This window comes from Poecile atricapillus, chromosome 10 (assembly GCF_030490865.1).
Source record: "Poecile atricapillus isolate bPoeAtr1 chromosome 10, bPoeAtr1.hap1, whole genome shotgun sequence".
Lineage (NCBI taxonomy): Eukaryota > Metazoa > Chordata > Aves > Passeriformes > Paridae > Poecile > Poecile atricapillus.
In genome coordinates, this window is record NC_081258.1 from 21,541,692 (window position 1) to 21,557,842 (window position 16,151).

At 49.6% G+C, this 16,151-nt stretch overlaps 1 protein-coding gene across 2 annotated transcripts in view; it reads left to right on the plus strand.

Moving 5' to 3' along the window:
- ZFHX3 (zinc finger homeobox 3) overlaps positions 1 to 16,151 on the plus strand; it is a 122,757-nt gene that overhangs the window by 67,638 nt on the left and 38,968 nt on the right. For both annotated transcript variants that reach the window (XM_058845821.1, XM_058845822.1), the window contains exon 4: positions 435 to 666. In XM_058845821.1, the coding sequence (XP_058701804.1) occupies positions 435 to 666 (232 nt within the window). The remainder of the gene's footprint in view (positions 1 to 434; positions 667 to 16,151) is intronic.

Below are 16,151 nucleotides of genomic sequence, written 5' to 3' on the forward strand. Positions count from 1 at the left end.
GTCTCATGGGTTTGTTGTGTTCTAGGGTTGCTTCGGTTTTACTCTTCCTAGTTTTCCATGAGAATTTACCAAATTTAAGTTTATTATGCAGTTGGATCCCCTCCCAGAACAAGCTTTGAGTGTGAAGGAATGAGCCCTGAGTGTGTGGTGAGCAGGTGTCACTGCTGGGTCTGGTGCTTTCCCTCACTGAGGGAGATGATGTTGTCTGTGTCCATCTGTGTTTTGTGCCCATTTTGGTGTGTTTTGGTTTTCATGCTCTTCAGCAGGAGAGTGTGTAATGCCCTGAGAATAAACAGGTGTTGTCTCACTGGATCTGTGTTAAAATGTGATTCCTTAACTAATTCCCAGGTGGCTTTTAGCAATTTCCAGTGGACTAACCCAGGAGACCGGGGGTGATAAAGGACATTGACATTCCTCTGCTTCGTTCTCCACAGCACCTGCAGCACCACGAGAGCGGGGTGGAAGGTGAAAGCTGCTACTACCACTGTGTCCTCTGTAACTACTCCACCAAGGCCAAGCTGAACCTCATCCAGCACGTGCGCTCCATGAAACACCAGCGGAGCGAAAGCCTCCGGAAGCTACAGCGCCTCCAGAAAGGTCTTCCTGAAGAGGAGGAGGACCTGGGGCAGATCTTCACCATTCGCAAGTGTCCAGCTGCCGAGGCCGGTGAGTGCTGCTGCCTTGGCGTGAGCGGGGCGGGCGCTGCAGGGGCGGGCGAGTGGCGTCAGACCCACTGTGCTGTTGAGTGACAAACTTGGTGATCTCCTTTTCTCCTCCTTGCTGTGGGCTGATGCAGTTTATCAGTAATAATTACAGGAATCCCACCTGCCTGAGGTGGGGTATGGGGTGTTGAGGTGTGTGTGTTGGTTCAGGTTGTCTGAAACCCTGGAATATTGTATGAGCAACTAAAGATACTACCATGTCTGGACAGCTCAACAAACCAGTGCACCAGTAGATGTTCTGCAATGAGTCAAGTGATGCCCTCAGCACCAGCATAAGCTGTGCCAGCTTGGCACTGATTTCTGGTACTTCAGCCACTCTGGACTGGGAGAAGGAGCTGGGCAAAAGGGGTGGGCAGGACATGTGAGTTTTCCATGTCTGTTCTCCATGTCTCTTGATAAGGTAAATAAAGTGAAGGGCTTGTATGAAACATTTGCTCACACAGGTCATAGGACAGGGATTGCAGCTGCAAATCCAGCAAAATTTAGTGTGCCTAAAAGGAGCAGTTGGGCTGGATGGAGCAGAGATGGTACTTTGTTTAGTCATGTAAAGGGTTGAGACGTTTTTAATGTTCTGAAAAATCCACATCTCCTGAAGCCCTCTTTGGAGGGGGAGGAGAAACATCCTGGGTCAGCTGGTTTGGGTGCTGTCAAGGTGCTATGGTGCTGGAGCTGGGGTGTGCCAGCAAAAACCTTCACAAAATATCCTTAGAGCTTCAAGCAGGACTTTTCTCTGTGACTGCTGTGAAAATGGGTGAATCCTACAAATAGCCACTCTGGGGAACTGGAGTGAATGCACATGGAGACCAGGAAGGTGATCTTGGCTGAAAGGGCTGAGAAGGGACAGCAGTAGCAGCTGAGGGAGAACACGTGGGATTTTCAGAAATTCCCTTGAATTCACATCTGGGTCTCATTGCTGTTGTGCCTCTGAGTAATGAGAATGTGAAGTAAACCCAAAACACCCCGAGAGTGAGACAGGAGATTTTTCATTAAGAGTTAAATTCAGTCTTGTGGAAAAAAGTGGCCAATCTGTGACCTTGGTGGCCCAGCTGAGTGGAGAGCATGGAACAGGCTTCCCAAAGGTCACAGTGGCAGTGAGAGCGCGGTGCTGCCACACCAGCCCGGAGCTTTCAAAAGGGTTCTTCGGGCAGGGCTGTGGGTTGTGAGCTGCTGAAATGCAAAATGAGCAGAGAGGGGAAACCATCCGTGCCCTTTGTGATAGACAGAACAACCTTGAAAACCTTATTTGCTCTAGAAATTTCTGTTTGCCTTGTCTTTCACTGTACAAACCTTATCTTTCCCATCTGGCCACCCAGATTAGGACATGGCAGGTACTTGGAGGGCAGGAGCTGACTGGCTGGGAGGTAAAACTGTTTAGTGACCATTTAAAAAAAATGTAATATTTTTGAAATAAAAGTCCTGACAAGTCACTGAAAGGAAAGCTTGATTTACACATATTTTAATTTCCTTTAAGCTTGTTGGTTCTTCAACAGAAACTGACAGCAAACAAGACACAGTTTCTTGATCATATTTTATTTCAAAGGCTGTGAATACAAGCAAGAATATTGTATGCAGAAGGCAAAGGAGGTATCTTGGGTCGGTTGAGCTGAGATACTTAATTTCAAACACTCCTTGAGCCCATTGTTGAGCTGGTTGAAGTGGGACACCTCACTGGCCTGCTGGGATGGGAGTCAGGTTTGGGTGAGAAGCTGCTGTAACCCCAAGGGGGAGAGGGGGTGTTCCCATCCCACTCATCCTGATCCCGTTACATCCCACAGGTGTGGGGACACTCAGCTGCAGGGCACAGGACAGTGGGAGTCTGTGCCCTGTGTCTCCTCCTGCTCTCTAACAGCATCCCTCCTGTGTCCCCATCAAGGTTTTTATTGTTGTTTTCTGAACACTGGGTGGACTTTACCCTACTGCCTTTTCATAAGGTGTCTCTGTGGTATTAGATATCAGGCTCAGACACTTGTCCATGACACTTCCCTGGTCTGTGACACATCTCTGCTGGGGCACAAAGGGACAGTGACTTTTTTGTTGCTTTGCTGCAGTCCAGGTGCAGTGGTCTGTTCTGTCCTGCGGCCTCATCTGATGCAGTGGAGTTGCCCTGCTCCCCTCCTGCTCCATCCCATTGCTGTGCACAGTGCTGGGGTTGAATGCTGTGTGTACCTGCTCTGTGTGTACCTGCTCTGTGTGTACCTGCTCTGTGTGTACCTGCTCTGTGTGTACCTCCTCACTGCTGTGTGCAGGCATGTAAGAGAGAGCAGCGCTGTCTGGAGACGGTGAGGAGATATTTGCTTGTGTAGATGCATCTCAATCTGTTGGAAGAGAGCTCTGATCACACCTTAATTAGTCCTCTAACAATCTGCAAAGGTCAGTGCCAATTGCCTGTTCATTTACATTTGTAATTGTGATGGTTCTTGATTGCACATTAGTTGCAACTCACTCCCTCCCACCCTGCAGAAGCGCAGGCAGCCTGAGCAGCCGCTCCAGGGGCACGGGGACGTTTGTCCCTGCCTGTGCCAGCCCCTCAGCCCTCCCCAAAAACTGGGTGTCTTTTGGGGAAGAACTTTAGGATCTGACCTTCACTTCCAGTAAAGGGATGACAAAGTTGTTGGCAGGGAAATTATATGGACATCAGACAGGAAACCCAATCCTCCTTGAACTGGATAATTAAAGACAATTAAACTTTTCTGCTTGCTTTGAGAAGTGTGCTCATTATGCAGGGATGGGGGGGGCGGATGTAAGTTCAGCTGTTTTGTTGATCAGAGAGAACACAGCTTCAGGGAAGGGGGTATTGTCCTCTCAGGGTATTTTTGGACATCTCTTGCTGTGGTATCTGGGCTGCTGCCACTGCAGATGGCAGCCCCTTGCTGCAGCAGCATCTGTGTAATGTTACCCATAAGCTAATTGATTTTTAATGGTGAGGGTTTAGAGAAGAAAAAAGTGAAGAAAGAGTGACCATAATAAAAACCAAAACATTCTCAAGATGTTGGATGAACGCACTTACAGCTCATTAGATAATGACAGAAACAAATGTGAAACAACCTGCATGGAATTTTCACTCTGAGTTTGGAAGTTTCTTTCATCCCAGAAGGCCCCAAGCACCACACCCCTCTCTGCAGCTCGGGCAGCACAGGGTCATTGGCCAGAGCAGGATTTGTGCTCTGTGTCCAGCACATGGTGCCCCTGCTCTCCCCATCACATTCCTCTCCATGTGCCCCCATGTAGCTGGGGCTGTTGGACCCCCACTGCTCAGCCTGTGTCCCCCTGGGCAAGTGCTGGCCACACTTAACGTGTTTCCTCCTTTACCTGTTTCTCCCGACTCCTCCTGTTTTCCATCTCTACTCTCCCTTTCCATAGTGCTTTTGTGTGGGAGGAGCAGGAGGCCTTTGCCCATTCTCCCCACTGTTTGGGACATCCTTTAGGCGTCTGTCAGGTGTCCATGCTCCTTGCCTGCACCAGCCTCTCCCCACCTCACTGCAGAGGACAGTCCCTGTGGTGCCCTGCTGTCCCAGCAATCCTTCTCATTGCTGCCAGATCCTTGGCAATCATCTCCTTCCAGCACAGGGTTCTTGTTGGGGCCCTTGCAGGAGGAGCAGGGCTGGTGCTGTGGCAGCCCTTGCTGGACACCAAATGCTGTGACCAGCCCCTTTGTCCTGGTAGTTCTGGTCTGGGGAGGTCACATCTGCCCCTGTGCCCAGCCTTGCTGGAGCCCCCTCTGCCAGCCCACAGCAGGGGACCAGCCAGTCTCCCTGCTCCAAACAGGTGGATCACAGTTACTTTGAGGAATACCTTTACTGCAGAACTCTGCTCTGAGAACCCCTAGAAAGTTGCTGGCTCCTTGGAAGGGGGGGCATGCCTCAGAGCCCCTGCTTTCCCCCTCTCTCTGCCCCACAGGCTGAGCTGCACTGTTTGTCCACATCTCCCTCTTGTTTCAGTGTTTGACCTTTTGAAGGGTTGGGAGCTGCAGACTGAAATCAGGATGTGAATCTTTAATGAAACCAAGTATGTAAACAGAGCTGTGGTACAGCCAAAGCAGTGTTCAGATGAGAAAACCCCACGTGGTTTAAAAATAGTAGTTCCCAACCTCAGAATCACAGAATCCCAGCTCAGCCTGACTCTGTCTGTATCACCTGGAGACAGCAGGGTGTTCATTTGGTTGCTGCACCTCTGTGCCCAGAGCCTTGTGAAACGCTGTGCTCCTCCCTCTCACAAGCAGTTCTGTGGCTGCCCCAGGGGTGTGAAGGCATCACCATCAGGGGGACAGGAGCAGGTCCCTTGTGCCTGGGAGCCTGTTTGGTCAGGGTATGGCTTGCAGTGTGAGGTTTCTCTCAAAAGGGAGTCTTGATGCCAGCCCAGTCAGTTCCAAACTTGGTGGTCCTGCAGCGTGTCCTGATAACTCACCTGCTTCCTCGAGACTGAGGCACTGCTCTCTGGTCCCCCCTCTACTGTCCAGGCTCTCCGGTTCTTCTCTTCACTCCGTGGCCATTTCCTGCTCAGGGAGCTGTGACCAGCCCATCTGTAAAATGAAGCAAATGGTGAAGAAAAGGAGAGGGCATCTTCCACAAAAACCTCCTGTGAGGGAGCCATCGGATTATTTTCCCACCTTTGAGAGTGGACGACCATGCAAGGCATTTTTCCTTTGCCATCATCAAGCAAGGAGTAATTATTAATGGAGTTTGTTACAGCAGGGGTGTGAGATGTGCCTTTGGGGTGCATTTTTCATGATAGCAGACTCTTTGCTTCCAGTAGAACTTTAAGACTTTTGAAGTAAAAGTTGGTAGTGACAAATTACATTTCTTCCCACTTAAAATAAATTTAGTGGGATCTGATGTCCTCCACTTGGTCTCCATTAAAGACAGTGTGGTCATTCTTAACAACGCCTGTCGGTCTCCAACTTCTGCTGGAGGTAATGGAGGGTTTCAGAAAGAAATCACCAGTTTGCTTTGTAATCTCTCTCCAGTTTTTCATGGGACTTGATTTCACAGAGCAATTAGAAACGTACCAAAGCAGATCAACTGTGTGGTGCCTGCAGGAAAAGAGCACACGGGGTCCATGCTACAGCATCTGCCAGTCAGAACCACTCTGCAGCTCTGGCACTGCTGATGATGCTGCACTTACATGTCTGAAACGTGTGGCCCTTGCAGAGGGCTGGGAAGTAATTTCCAGGCTTGTCTTTGATTGACACATTTAATAATCTGCCAACCCACGTTACAGCCTGATCTCCTGTGTGCAAACACCAAGCGCTGCCCAGCTTCGTCCGCATCTCTTGGGCTTTTTACCTCTCACTCTCCAAAACTTGATACTGCCTTTTCCGTATGTGATCTCTAACCCCTGAGGGCAGCAGCCTGCACAGCTTTGTTTCCAAAGTGTTGCATGTAAATCCAGCCAAGCCATCAGTATGTGCAGGGTCAGAGCTGGGCGAGCAGCACGGGGGCGTTGGGGGCTCTGTCAGGTGCACCCGGCTTCTCGGGGCCGTGTCCTGCAGCTGGGGGTGTGCAGCAGCTCTGTTGTCACAGGTGGAAATCCCTTCCTGTCGTCTCCTCAAACACAGGGAGTGAGACGAGGGATTGTCCTGTTTTGAGAAAACACTCACCCATGGTGCGTAGCATATGTGGCCTAGCAGCAGAGGCAAACAGCCCTGGGCAATGTGTGTATTGCGCTGATTGATTGCAGTTCCTACACTGCAGCAGTTCTGATCTCCCTGCCAACCCCACCAACAGCCCCCACATGCAGGATTATCTCTTGTTTTCCAAGATCTTGTGTCACATGTGTTCATTTAGAGGACAGTGTGTTGCCTTCCCCTTTGTTGTTCTGCTGAACCTTGGAATTCTTTCATTTTTTTAACGGATTGAATGGCTTCAGGACCTTTTACCTTTCCAGCAAGCTCCTAACAGAATTGCAGTATTTCTGGCAAGGTCTCTACACTGAGGGCCATCCCAAGGCTGGGCAGATGTCAGAGTCTCTCCTCCATGGCTGGGCAGAGAGACAGGGGGAAGCTTTTGGTTCTGCTTTAGTTTCACGGTGCTTTAATGGTCATTGAAATCCAGCAAAGGTGTTTCTGGCAGCCGTGGATCAGGGTGGCTGCACTCAGTTGGCTCCTTCAGAAGGCCTGAGGGCATGAGGAGAATCCTGCAGTTTGAGAAACTCTTAGCAGTCTTTTCTTTCCTGGTATTGCCCTGTAACATAATTTCTGTCCATTCCCTCCTTGCATCCTTTCTCCCACCTAAATTTCAGAGAACCCCATTCCCATCCCAGCAGCATCTCTGTCCTTTTCCATTTTGGGACCCCATGGGGCTGTTGAGGTATGGCTCTACAGAATGCAGGGATAAAGTTGGTTCTCTTTAATATCTGGCAGAGGGAGATTTCCTTTGTTTGTTTTTTTTCATTTTTTGGGGTTGGTTTTGAGTTTAAAGTCAAGAGCAGTTGTGCCTTAGCTCTGTTTTGACCAACCAGCAGCAAGGAGATAATCTTGAAAGGATATGAAAGGTTTAATCATTTTAATTTTGTTTTTATTAAAGTTGGTTGTGACTTTTTTCCTGTGCCCCTGGTAAGGGGGGGCGGTGACAGAAGCCTACCCAAAGCCTCAAGCATCTGGTTGATGAAACGGCAGCGGGAGGCGCCTGCGGAAGGAAGCGCCGGCTGGGGAGGCACGCGGCTGCAGCACCAGGAATCTCAGAAACTCCATCCCACTCCAGCCACCACTTGTCCTGGGGAGCTCATGGCTTTCATTAAGCAGAAAGAGAGGAAGCTCTGACAGCTGACTTGTTCTAGAATGTTTTTCTTGTTCAACTGCATCTTAAAGCCCTTTCCACTTAGGAAAAGTAAAGGAGGAAGTATCACCAGATGCTGCAGTACAACATATGAGGCTCACAGTCCCTCTTCTTCTCTGCTTTTTTCTCTGTATTCAAGCAGACTCCAGAGCCAGACTGAAGCCCAGCTGTCAGAGCTCAGCATCTCCCTGAGCTCCATTTCTCTTGGGATCCAAGAGTGGCATCCCTGCCTCTTAGTACTCTGTTGCTGAAGCTCTGCTGTCAATGCCCAGTGCATGGTGCCTACTGCACCTTCAGATTCTCTTCCCTGTTTATCTTTTCCCCTTTCTCCTGCACAGATTTAGAATAGGGAGCTCTTCTCCTGAGGACTTGGTGGTGGTTGTTGCAGTGGTGCAGGTTAACAACCGAAGGTCTCTCCCTGTGAGGTGTGAATCAGTAAAGCTTTGAAGACATTGCAGGTACTGCAGCATGGTCCCAGGGTGTGTTGGAGCAGGTTAGATGTCCATGTGAGTGACATGGGATTCACACTGACAGCAAACTCAGCTCTTGGTGAAGGTCTCATCAGTGTAGCTGTGCTGCTCCTGTCCCAGACTCGCCCCTGCTCAGGTGCTGTGTCTGACCCAACCTCTTGCTTTGATCTTCTGGTGACATGAAGAAAAAGAAACCCTCCAAAACCTTAGACATGTACTCCAGCAGCTGTTCCTCCACTTCTAGCCCTGATTAATGACGTTTCCTTCACAGACTGTGTTGCAGCAGCTCATATCCAGCACCTGCCCACAGGTCTGACTCTTGTAGCCATTGCTGTGCTACTGGGCTTCAAATTAAATATCTGTGGAATGAACATGACACCTCCTGTGTTCCCAGGTTAATGAGTTGAGAGAGTTGCCTGGCTGCTGTGCTGGTCTTGGTGTATTAGTTTGGAGTTTTCTTTTGTTCCACTGTTGGCCTGAACTGAGGAGCTTCAGCACAGAGCTCTGATGGTACCTCAGTACCTTTTCCCTGCTGACATGACCAGTGACACCCTGGCTGGGGACAGTGGCAGAAAGGAAAGGTCAGTCACGTTCAGCTGGGCTCAGGCTTTGTGTTCAGAGTCAGCAAGGGTGTTTGACTGGTTTGTAAGTAAGCAGTGGAGCAGGGTGAGGCCTGGAGCAGCACACTGATGTGCCTTTCTGTTTGGAAGGTGGGTTTGAAGCCTGCTGGCACCGAACATGCCCATTTGGAGTTACAGGCTTCATTGTCCTGTGCAAAAGATCCATTTGTTTATAAAAGCTGATCCAAGTCTACAGGATCATGCTCAGCACTTCAAGAGAATGTCCTTGCACCTGCCCCTCTTCAGGGAATATCCTTGCAGGGCATAAGCTCCTTTCCTGCCTTGTCCCTGCCATGGCTCTCTCATAGTTCATTCTGGTGCAAGAGCATGTCTGATGGTCTTTAACTGACAGGACTGAAGGAGGAGCCCCCCTGCTACCCAAACCTTGCCATGCAAACCTAGTGCACTGCCCAAAATGAAAAAGTGCTTTGAGACCTTTGTTCGGAGGAGACATTATGAGAATAGTGCTCTCCTCCATCTCTGATCTGTAGGTTGTAGATTTAATTGCAAGATATACAGCTTGGGTTCTGAGTTGGATTCTTTTATTTCTGTACGAGCCATAGGCAAAATGAGATTCCATACATTGTCAGGGGGATGATTTGTGAAACAAGGTTTTGCAGCAGCTGGCTCAGGCTGGCAGTGACCCCTGGCCTGGCCCGCTCCAGCATTCCCAGTGCTGTGGTGTGCCTGTTGGACCTCTCTCCTGTGTCCCTGCTCTGGTCCTCTGTTTGCCCTGTGCTTCTGAAATGCACTTGTGTCCTGTCCCTTCTGCAAGGTCTATTGATCCTCTGGTGATGACATTAACATCCTCCAGAACTGCCTGGGAAGGAGCTACCACATGCATTTATTTTTCCACTAAAACTCTTAAGATTGGCTAATAATGTGCCTGTCAGCACCAGTGTCCTGCCTGCTCTGACTGCTTCAGAGGGAAATCTGGGCACCTGCAAACAAATAATAACCTACCCAAATCGAGGTCTCATCCTTGTTCCTACTAAAATTCAGTTCATGCCCTTAAGCAAGAGGGTTTTTCTTTCTTCCAAATACTCAGTTTGCTTTTCTGAGTTGCACATCTCTATGCCTTTGCCATATATTCTGTTTTGACCTCAATGATTTCTTGAGGCCACAAGTTCCAAAGGTTAATTGGGAGCTGTATGAGAAATTATTATCCGTATTTGCTTCCAATTTGCATTTTTTTCCCTTTTCCTCCTCAGTCCTTCCAGGAGTGGTGAGTGAGAGAAGCAGTGTTGGTCTGACTCTACTGAGCCTTCATTTGGATCCTCCTGTGAAGGCCACCTTCAGCTCAGTGCCTGAACCTTTCTCTGAACCCTTCTCTGTACTTCCTCCTACACCTTTTCAGGCTTTTCATTCATGTGTGGGCACTTCATTAAATAAATAGCAGTGATTTGTGTTTTTTGGTTCTGTTGTACACATGTGCTTTCTCCCCTGTCAATGTGTCAGGCATAGGTTTCCACTGGCCTGCAGGGATGTGCTGACCTCTCCACACGGTGCTCCCCAGACATCCCCACTCAGTGCCCTCCCAGCCTGGGGCCCCAAACCCCTAAATCTTGATGTTGCTCTGGGATGATGCGTGTGGGGCCCTGCATGGCCCCCACCATCACTGCCCAGGGTTAGGGCACCCCTGGGGCACAGCCCGATGTGACTTCCCACCTCTGCCTTCACCTTCTCTGGGAACAGCTCCTGCATTTGGTTACCAATTAAGCTGAAGCATTTCTGGCCTTTTCCATCCCCCTTTCATGGTGATGAAGGTTGAATTAGGGCTGAGTGTTTGGGATTGTTCCTTGGCCTCCACTGCTACTTTGCTGCCTCCTTTGTGGCCAAACAATGGGATTAATTTGGCCTTTGCCAGCCATGCTCAGCGCCAGCCACCTCTCCCTTCCACAGCACCCAGCCCTGGCTCCTCCTGTTCCCTTTGTGTGTGTGGCCAGGAGGGTCACCCACGGTTTGTTCTGTGTTGGTCTGGCAGGGCCAGGGGCCTGCTGGTCTCCTGTGCTCCCCAGGAGCTGTCAGGCAGGATGAGCACCCGTCTCCAGGCGAGCCCCGTGCGGGCAGCAGCCCCTTCCTCCTGCACAAATTGGCAAGGACTAACCTTGTCATATCCAGCGCGGCGCTCACGGGCGCCTGCCTCCGAGGGGTAATCATGCAGGCATAAATTCGGAAAGTTGCTAAGCTATGAGCAGTCTTATGAGCATTAAAAGTGTCCTCTTTGCCAGAAAGGTCATTCATAACTTGGCTGCGCCGCTGATGTACAGTCAGTGATATTGATTGATTAATGTATAAAAAGCACCAAATCCATTTGCTTCTGTGAAAGAGAATAAAGTGCAGTCGACTCTCTCTTTATTTTCACCTCATCCTTTTGTTTGAAGGACGTTTTTTTTTTTCTCTTTTTGTTTTGCCAGCTAGGTTTAAGGGGGTTACAAAAAGCCAGTTTCTGCCAAGTAATGCGTTCACAAAGGGAACATTGATTCACATCAGTGTCGCTTGAATTACCCTTAAAGGTTTGCCAAGGAGTTGTTCTTATATTAACCTTCTGTTCATCAAAGACAAAATAAATAAATAAGTCATAAAATCAGCTTCACTGCCCGTGCTGGAGTTGGATGCAAAACAGGAATTTCTCCTATTTGGAATTTGTGCTCCAGGTGCTGCACCTTGGCCCAGACTCTTGGCCTTTTCCCTCCTGCAAAGCTGTTCCCCCAAGGCCCCAGTCTGAGCTGGGAAAGGTGTTGATGGTTTTAGGGAGGGGGGGCTCCTGCAGGGGAGCATTTTTGGAAGGATGTTGTATAAAAGTTCATTTAATCATTGCAAGCATAACTAGAATGATTTCTGCCCAGGTCAACCCACCCTGGCCAGGGTTGGCATTCTTCTCATTCACCCAAGGTCTTGTTTGTCTTTCTGGACTTATTTGGCCACTGGTAATTAATTACGTGTTGGTCTCATTTTCCTCTAGTTAATTTTGGAATGGGAGGTACATGGGTGCTCATGGAGCTTTTTGCAGCAACATCTCACCTTTGTCTGGGTGCAGCAGCATTGTCCGTGTCCATCCCAAAGTGCCCTTGCCCCCTGTGCGGGCAGCAGGTGTCTGTTCCTTTGGTAGGATGTCTTTCCCCTGAGTCCCAGAGATGGCTGTCCTCTGCAGCAGGAGCTCTGTTGCTTTTTCTCAGTGCTGGTTAACCAAACCTCTGCATTTTCACTCAGACCATGTTCTAAAACTGTGCAGTGCTATTCAGTGACATTTCTTCTCTAGAGTGGGAATTTCTACGGCTTCGCTTGGCATGTCAGGCAGCTGTGCCTATCACACTTATCCAGCAAACACAGAGCTTGAAAATCAACTTCCCATGGAATCACCTCTGCACAAGGTGTCCCCACCTGACTTTCACAACCCACCATCCCCAGCACAAGAGCCCTTGGGTTCCCTATGTCATTTCCAATGACCTGAGCCCTCCCACCACAAGGGATGCCCTCACTCTTGGCTTCCAGCCTGGCTGCATCTGGGTTTCCTTGGCTCCCAAAGCACTGGCTGGAGCCACAGAGGAGCTCAGCTCCTGACTTCTGCTGAGACCTGTGGAAACGCTGTGCTGGCTGCAGCATGAGCAGCCTGAAGTGCCCATGGTCACATACACCAGTGCTGTTCTGGTTTGGCTCAGGGGTGCTGTTCTGGTTTGGCTCAGGGGTGCTGTTCTGGTGGTGTTCTGCAGTAGGTCATGAGCCCGCAGGTACCTGAGGTTCCACCAACTTCCTCAGTGCTTTCATTCCAGCGTCTTCCTGGTGAAGAATGATGGGGTTACCCTGCCAGCTGTGAGGGTGCTTGCTGGGTGAACGCCAAAAATGGCAGTGTGCAGGATCCCTGCAGGATGTTCCTCCCACATTGTGTCTCTGTCCCCTTTGCCTGTGTGGTGCATGTGCTGTGGTGCACCCTGGACCTTGAGCTGCCTGTTCCACATCTCCAAGGGGCAAAGCCCCAAACCCAGGCATGGCTGACAGCACGGCTTGGCACCTCGCACTCCCAGGGAAAGCCTTTTCCCGTGTGACTGGTGTACAATCCAAAAGGAGAATCATCCTATTTTTTAATCTTTTTCTCCGATTGTGGGAGCACTGCAGCCGGCCGAGGCCCCCTCCCCCTCTGGCGAGGCAGTGAGGATTGGATCAGATGATACGGAGTGTGCATGCTGAGAATGAATCCATTTTCTCTCCTCCATCTCCCCAGAATAAATTAGAATTTGCCTGATTTAATAAAATGGCTTCATCTCTCTGCCATCTTTTCTATCTCCCATGCGTTTCATCCCCGCCCCCACTGCAGAAGAATAGATGTCGCCTGTCGGGTCCTGCATGGGGCCAGCGAGCCGGCGAGTGGGGCTAGCGCTGCGCCTGCCCAAGGGTCTGGCCAGGACAGCCCAGGATTTGTCCCTGTGTCTCCATTTCCTTATTGTCCAAGGCAGTGGCTGTAATTGCTGTTAGGGTCAGTGTAATTTACTGTCCATCTGTCATAAACCTGCCCTCGCCAGGGATGTGACTGCCATGCAGAGTGCTTGGGGACAGGGAGGGGCTGGGCACAGGGGCTGCACAGCCCACATTTGCCCCGATGCTCTGTAAGTAGTGTGTGTGAGCGTGGAGCGGGGCTGGGTGCTGCCACAGACCCCGAGGAGGGGGCCAAATTTATGTGGTTTTACTACAGCCAAAGCCTTTTCTCTTGCCTGGATCTGGTGCTTTAATTCCTGTTTCCTAGGCTGATTTTTTCCTTTCCGTTCTGACACTAATTGCACCAGGCGCGTTGGGAGTGGCGGCTGCTGAGTGGTACCAGCTAAATGTTAAGAAAGGTTTTAAAAACAGACTGAACTCTTCCTTAATGAGGCTCAATCGTGCTCTCCTCCGGGTGGTTTTGTTTTGCTGATCTGTCAGTTTTTCGAAGATTTAATTGCACTTTTTTCATATTAGTCTTTGAAATGGGGCTAAGCAGCTTTCTCTAAAATGCAACACAAAAAGCAGAGATGCTTCCCTATTTTCTTGCTTTGCTTTCATCACTCGAGGATCATCATCTGCCACTGGCACCTGGGACCCCACAGTAGTAAAGAATAAAATATGTGAGAGCACAAGTGAGGGGCAGGCTGCACTGCTGAGGTGGCCTCACAACTGGAAACGCTTGCCAGAGGTTCCCGTTGCCTCCTGGCTCCTCTGGCTGTCTCCAGTTGGGTCACTACTCATGCATTTTCCCAATGCTGGATTTGAAGGGAGAAGTAGGAGGCAAAGGCCAAACTGGCTTGTCCAGTGTAGCTCATTTCCTGCAGAAATGAGTCAGAACCAAGCAGTGCTACAACGCTCTGGAAATGGTCATAGCCTCCTAGAGCAGCACAGCTTGGCAGAGCCTCTGGAGGCCCCTGAGCCCAGGCCCTGCTCAGACAGGCTGGCCAGAGCTGTCTCTGCTGGGGTCTGAAGGATCTCCAAGGTGTGGAGACCCCCCAGCCTTTGTGAGTCCCAGTGTCCAGCTGCTGCAACACTGGGAGTCCAGGGCAGGGGATGCCAAACAGATGATGTTGGGATGGGAGGAGGCAGGAGAGAGCAGGCAGATGTATCTGTGAGGCTATTATCTTTATGGCATAGAGAAAACATGTTTGAAGCAATCAGCATGGAATTCTTAATGGCTTCACTTCCTCGTGCTCTCCTCACGGGACAGGTTGCACAGCAGCCAGGGCTGCGCAAGCGCCGCCCCACCATGCACTGCTTTTAACCAGGGCTTTGTTTTGCAGAGATGCACAAAGCTGCTGCTGAGTTTCCTGAGGATGCTGATGAACAACAGAGCAGTGAGAGCTCCAAGCCACCCAGCAGTGACTCTCCTTCCTTAGCCTGAAGTTTATTTTTATGTCTCTTTGCAATTACATTTATTTTTCCACTTTTTCTTCCTTTCCTCTAGCTTTGTTTCTTTTCCTCTTTCTTCTTTTTCCATCTTTATCCCTTAAATATTTCAGTCTCTTATTTCTAATCTCAGCCTAACAAAGCCTGTTTTCTTTTCTTGTTCCGATGTGTGCCTGCCTCCTTATGAGCTCCCGGCACACCTCTCGTGAGGATGTAAAACCTAAGAACCAGATCTTTGAGATTTCAAAATAAAATAAAGGTAAACTCTGCTTTAAAAACACTTTAGCAGGAAAGCCAGGCTAATTGTAAATCAATGAGTCTTAAAATGCAGCATTGATCTCCAGTTAGAAGTTTGAAGGGGAAAGCAGTAATTACTGTACTGAAGGTAGATTTTTTTTTTCTCTTAGCAAGTTCTGGGCAGAAGGAAGGCTCATTAAGGCAGCACTTCAGAATCTGAGTAATTAGTTTAAAAAGTACTTTTGTGGTGTTATTCCCATGGCTAGAAATTATTGGAGTCCTCACAGATTTATAGTTCTGCTCTGATAAAGTTTGATTTATTATTGTGTTTGGTGCGGAAGATCCTTCCTACACAATCACTTGGGGGAAGATCCGGAGGGGGGATCAGGCCAGGAAGAATTGCTGTGGATACATGGGGCCTCTTGTCAGCAGGGGAACCTCAGCCTGGTAGGATGGGATTTGAGCTCTGTGTGAGCATACTCTGGCCAACATCCCAAAAGAAAACAGAGCAGACATCTGGAAATCAGAACAGAGGCTCTTACTCCTTGTGAACATCATTGGCCTCCTGTCCAGTTACCTGCAAGCCCCTTCTTGCTCATGGGGGGAACAGCTCAGATCTCTCAGTCTCTGTCACACCATGACCAGCTCTGTGCTGCTTCATTGGGCATCCCCTGTGCCACCCTCCTCAGGACTGGTCTGCCAAGACTGTCAGGCTCACATAAGCCCGTGGCATTTCTCCATGGGTTTTACAGCTAATTCCTCCCATGAGCAGTGTGATTGTACTCTCCTTTTCCAGGTTGAGGAAGAGGAAGTGTCTGCAAGCACCACTTGGGATGTGGGTGCAGCCTTATGTGATATTGTCTGGGTTTGCTCAGGGGGGTGGGATAGGGCAGAAGTATCCAGGGCTTGTTGTTCCCGACAAAATGATGCTAATTTGGGGAACTGACCCTGGAATTAGCATTAATCCATGTGCAGGAGGGCTTTGTGGCGTGGCTGGTGAGCCCATCTGTCCTTGGGGAGCAGCTTTGTGCTACTGCCAATCTCCCCAGTGTGTTAAATTGGGATAGTTGCACAGTCTGACTTGTCAATCCTGTACCTCTGGCTGTGGCTGTTCCCACTCGCCAGACTCGATAAATATTTTCACAGAAATGATTCAGTTTGCAGGGACTGTCATAGATCTGATTCTGCAGGGGAGGAAAGGGGAAGGTCTCTGGAGGCAGAAAACCCTTGTGTGGCAGAAAGCCTGCTGGGAAGTCAGCTCAAGAAGAATTAGAAACCCTTTAAATAAATGCTTACTTGACATGACTCTGTCTCCCCCAGTCTAACAAGCAGGGAAGCGATGGCAGCCGCTGGCCAGAAATTGATTGCATTAATTGATATGCCAATAAGAGAGCTTGTTACATCCGCCATTGGTTAGGAGGCCGGCTAACAAGTCCCGCTGATCAATGGAACCAATAAAGATTT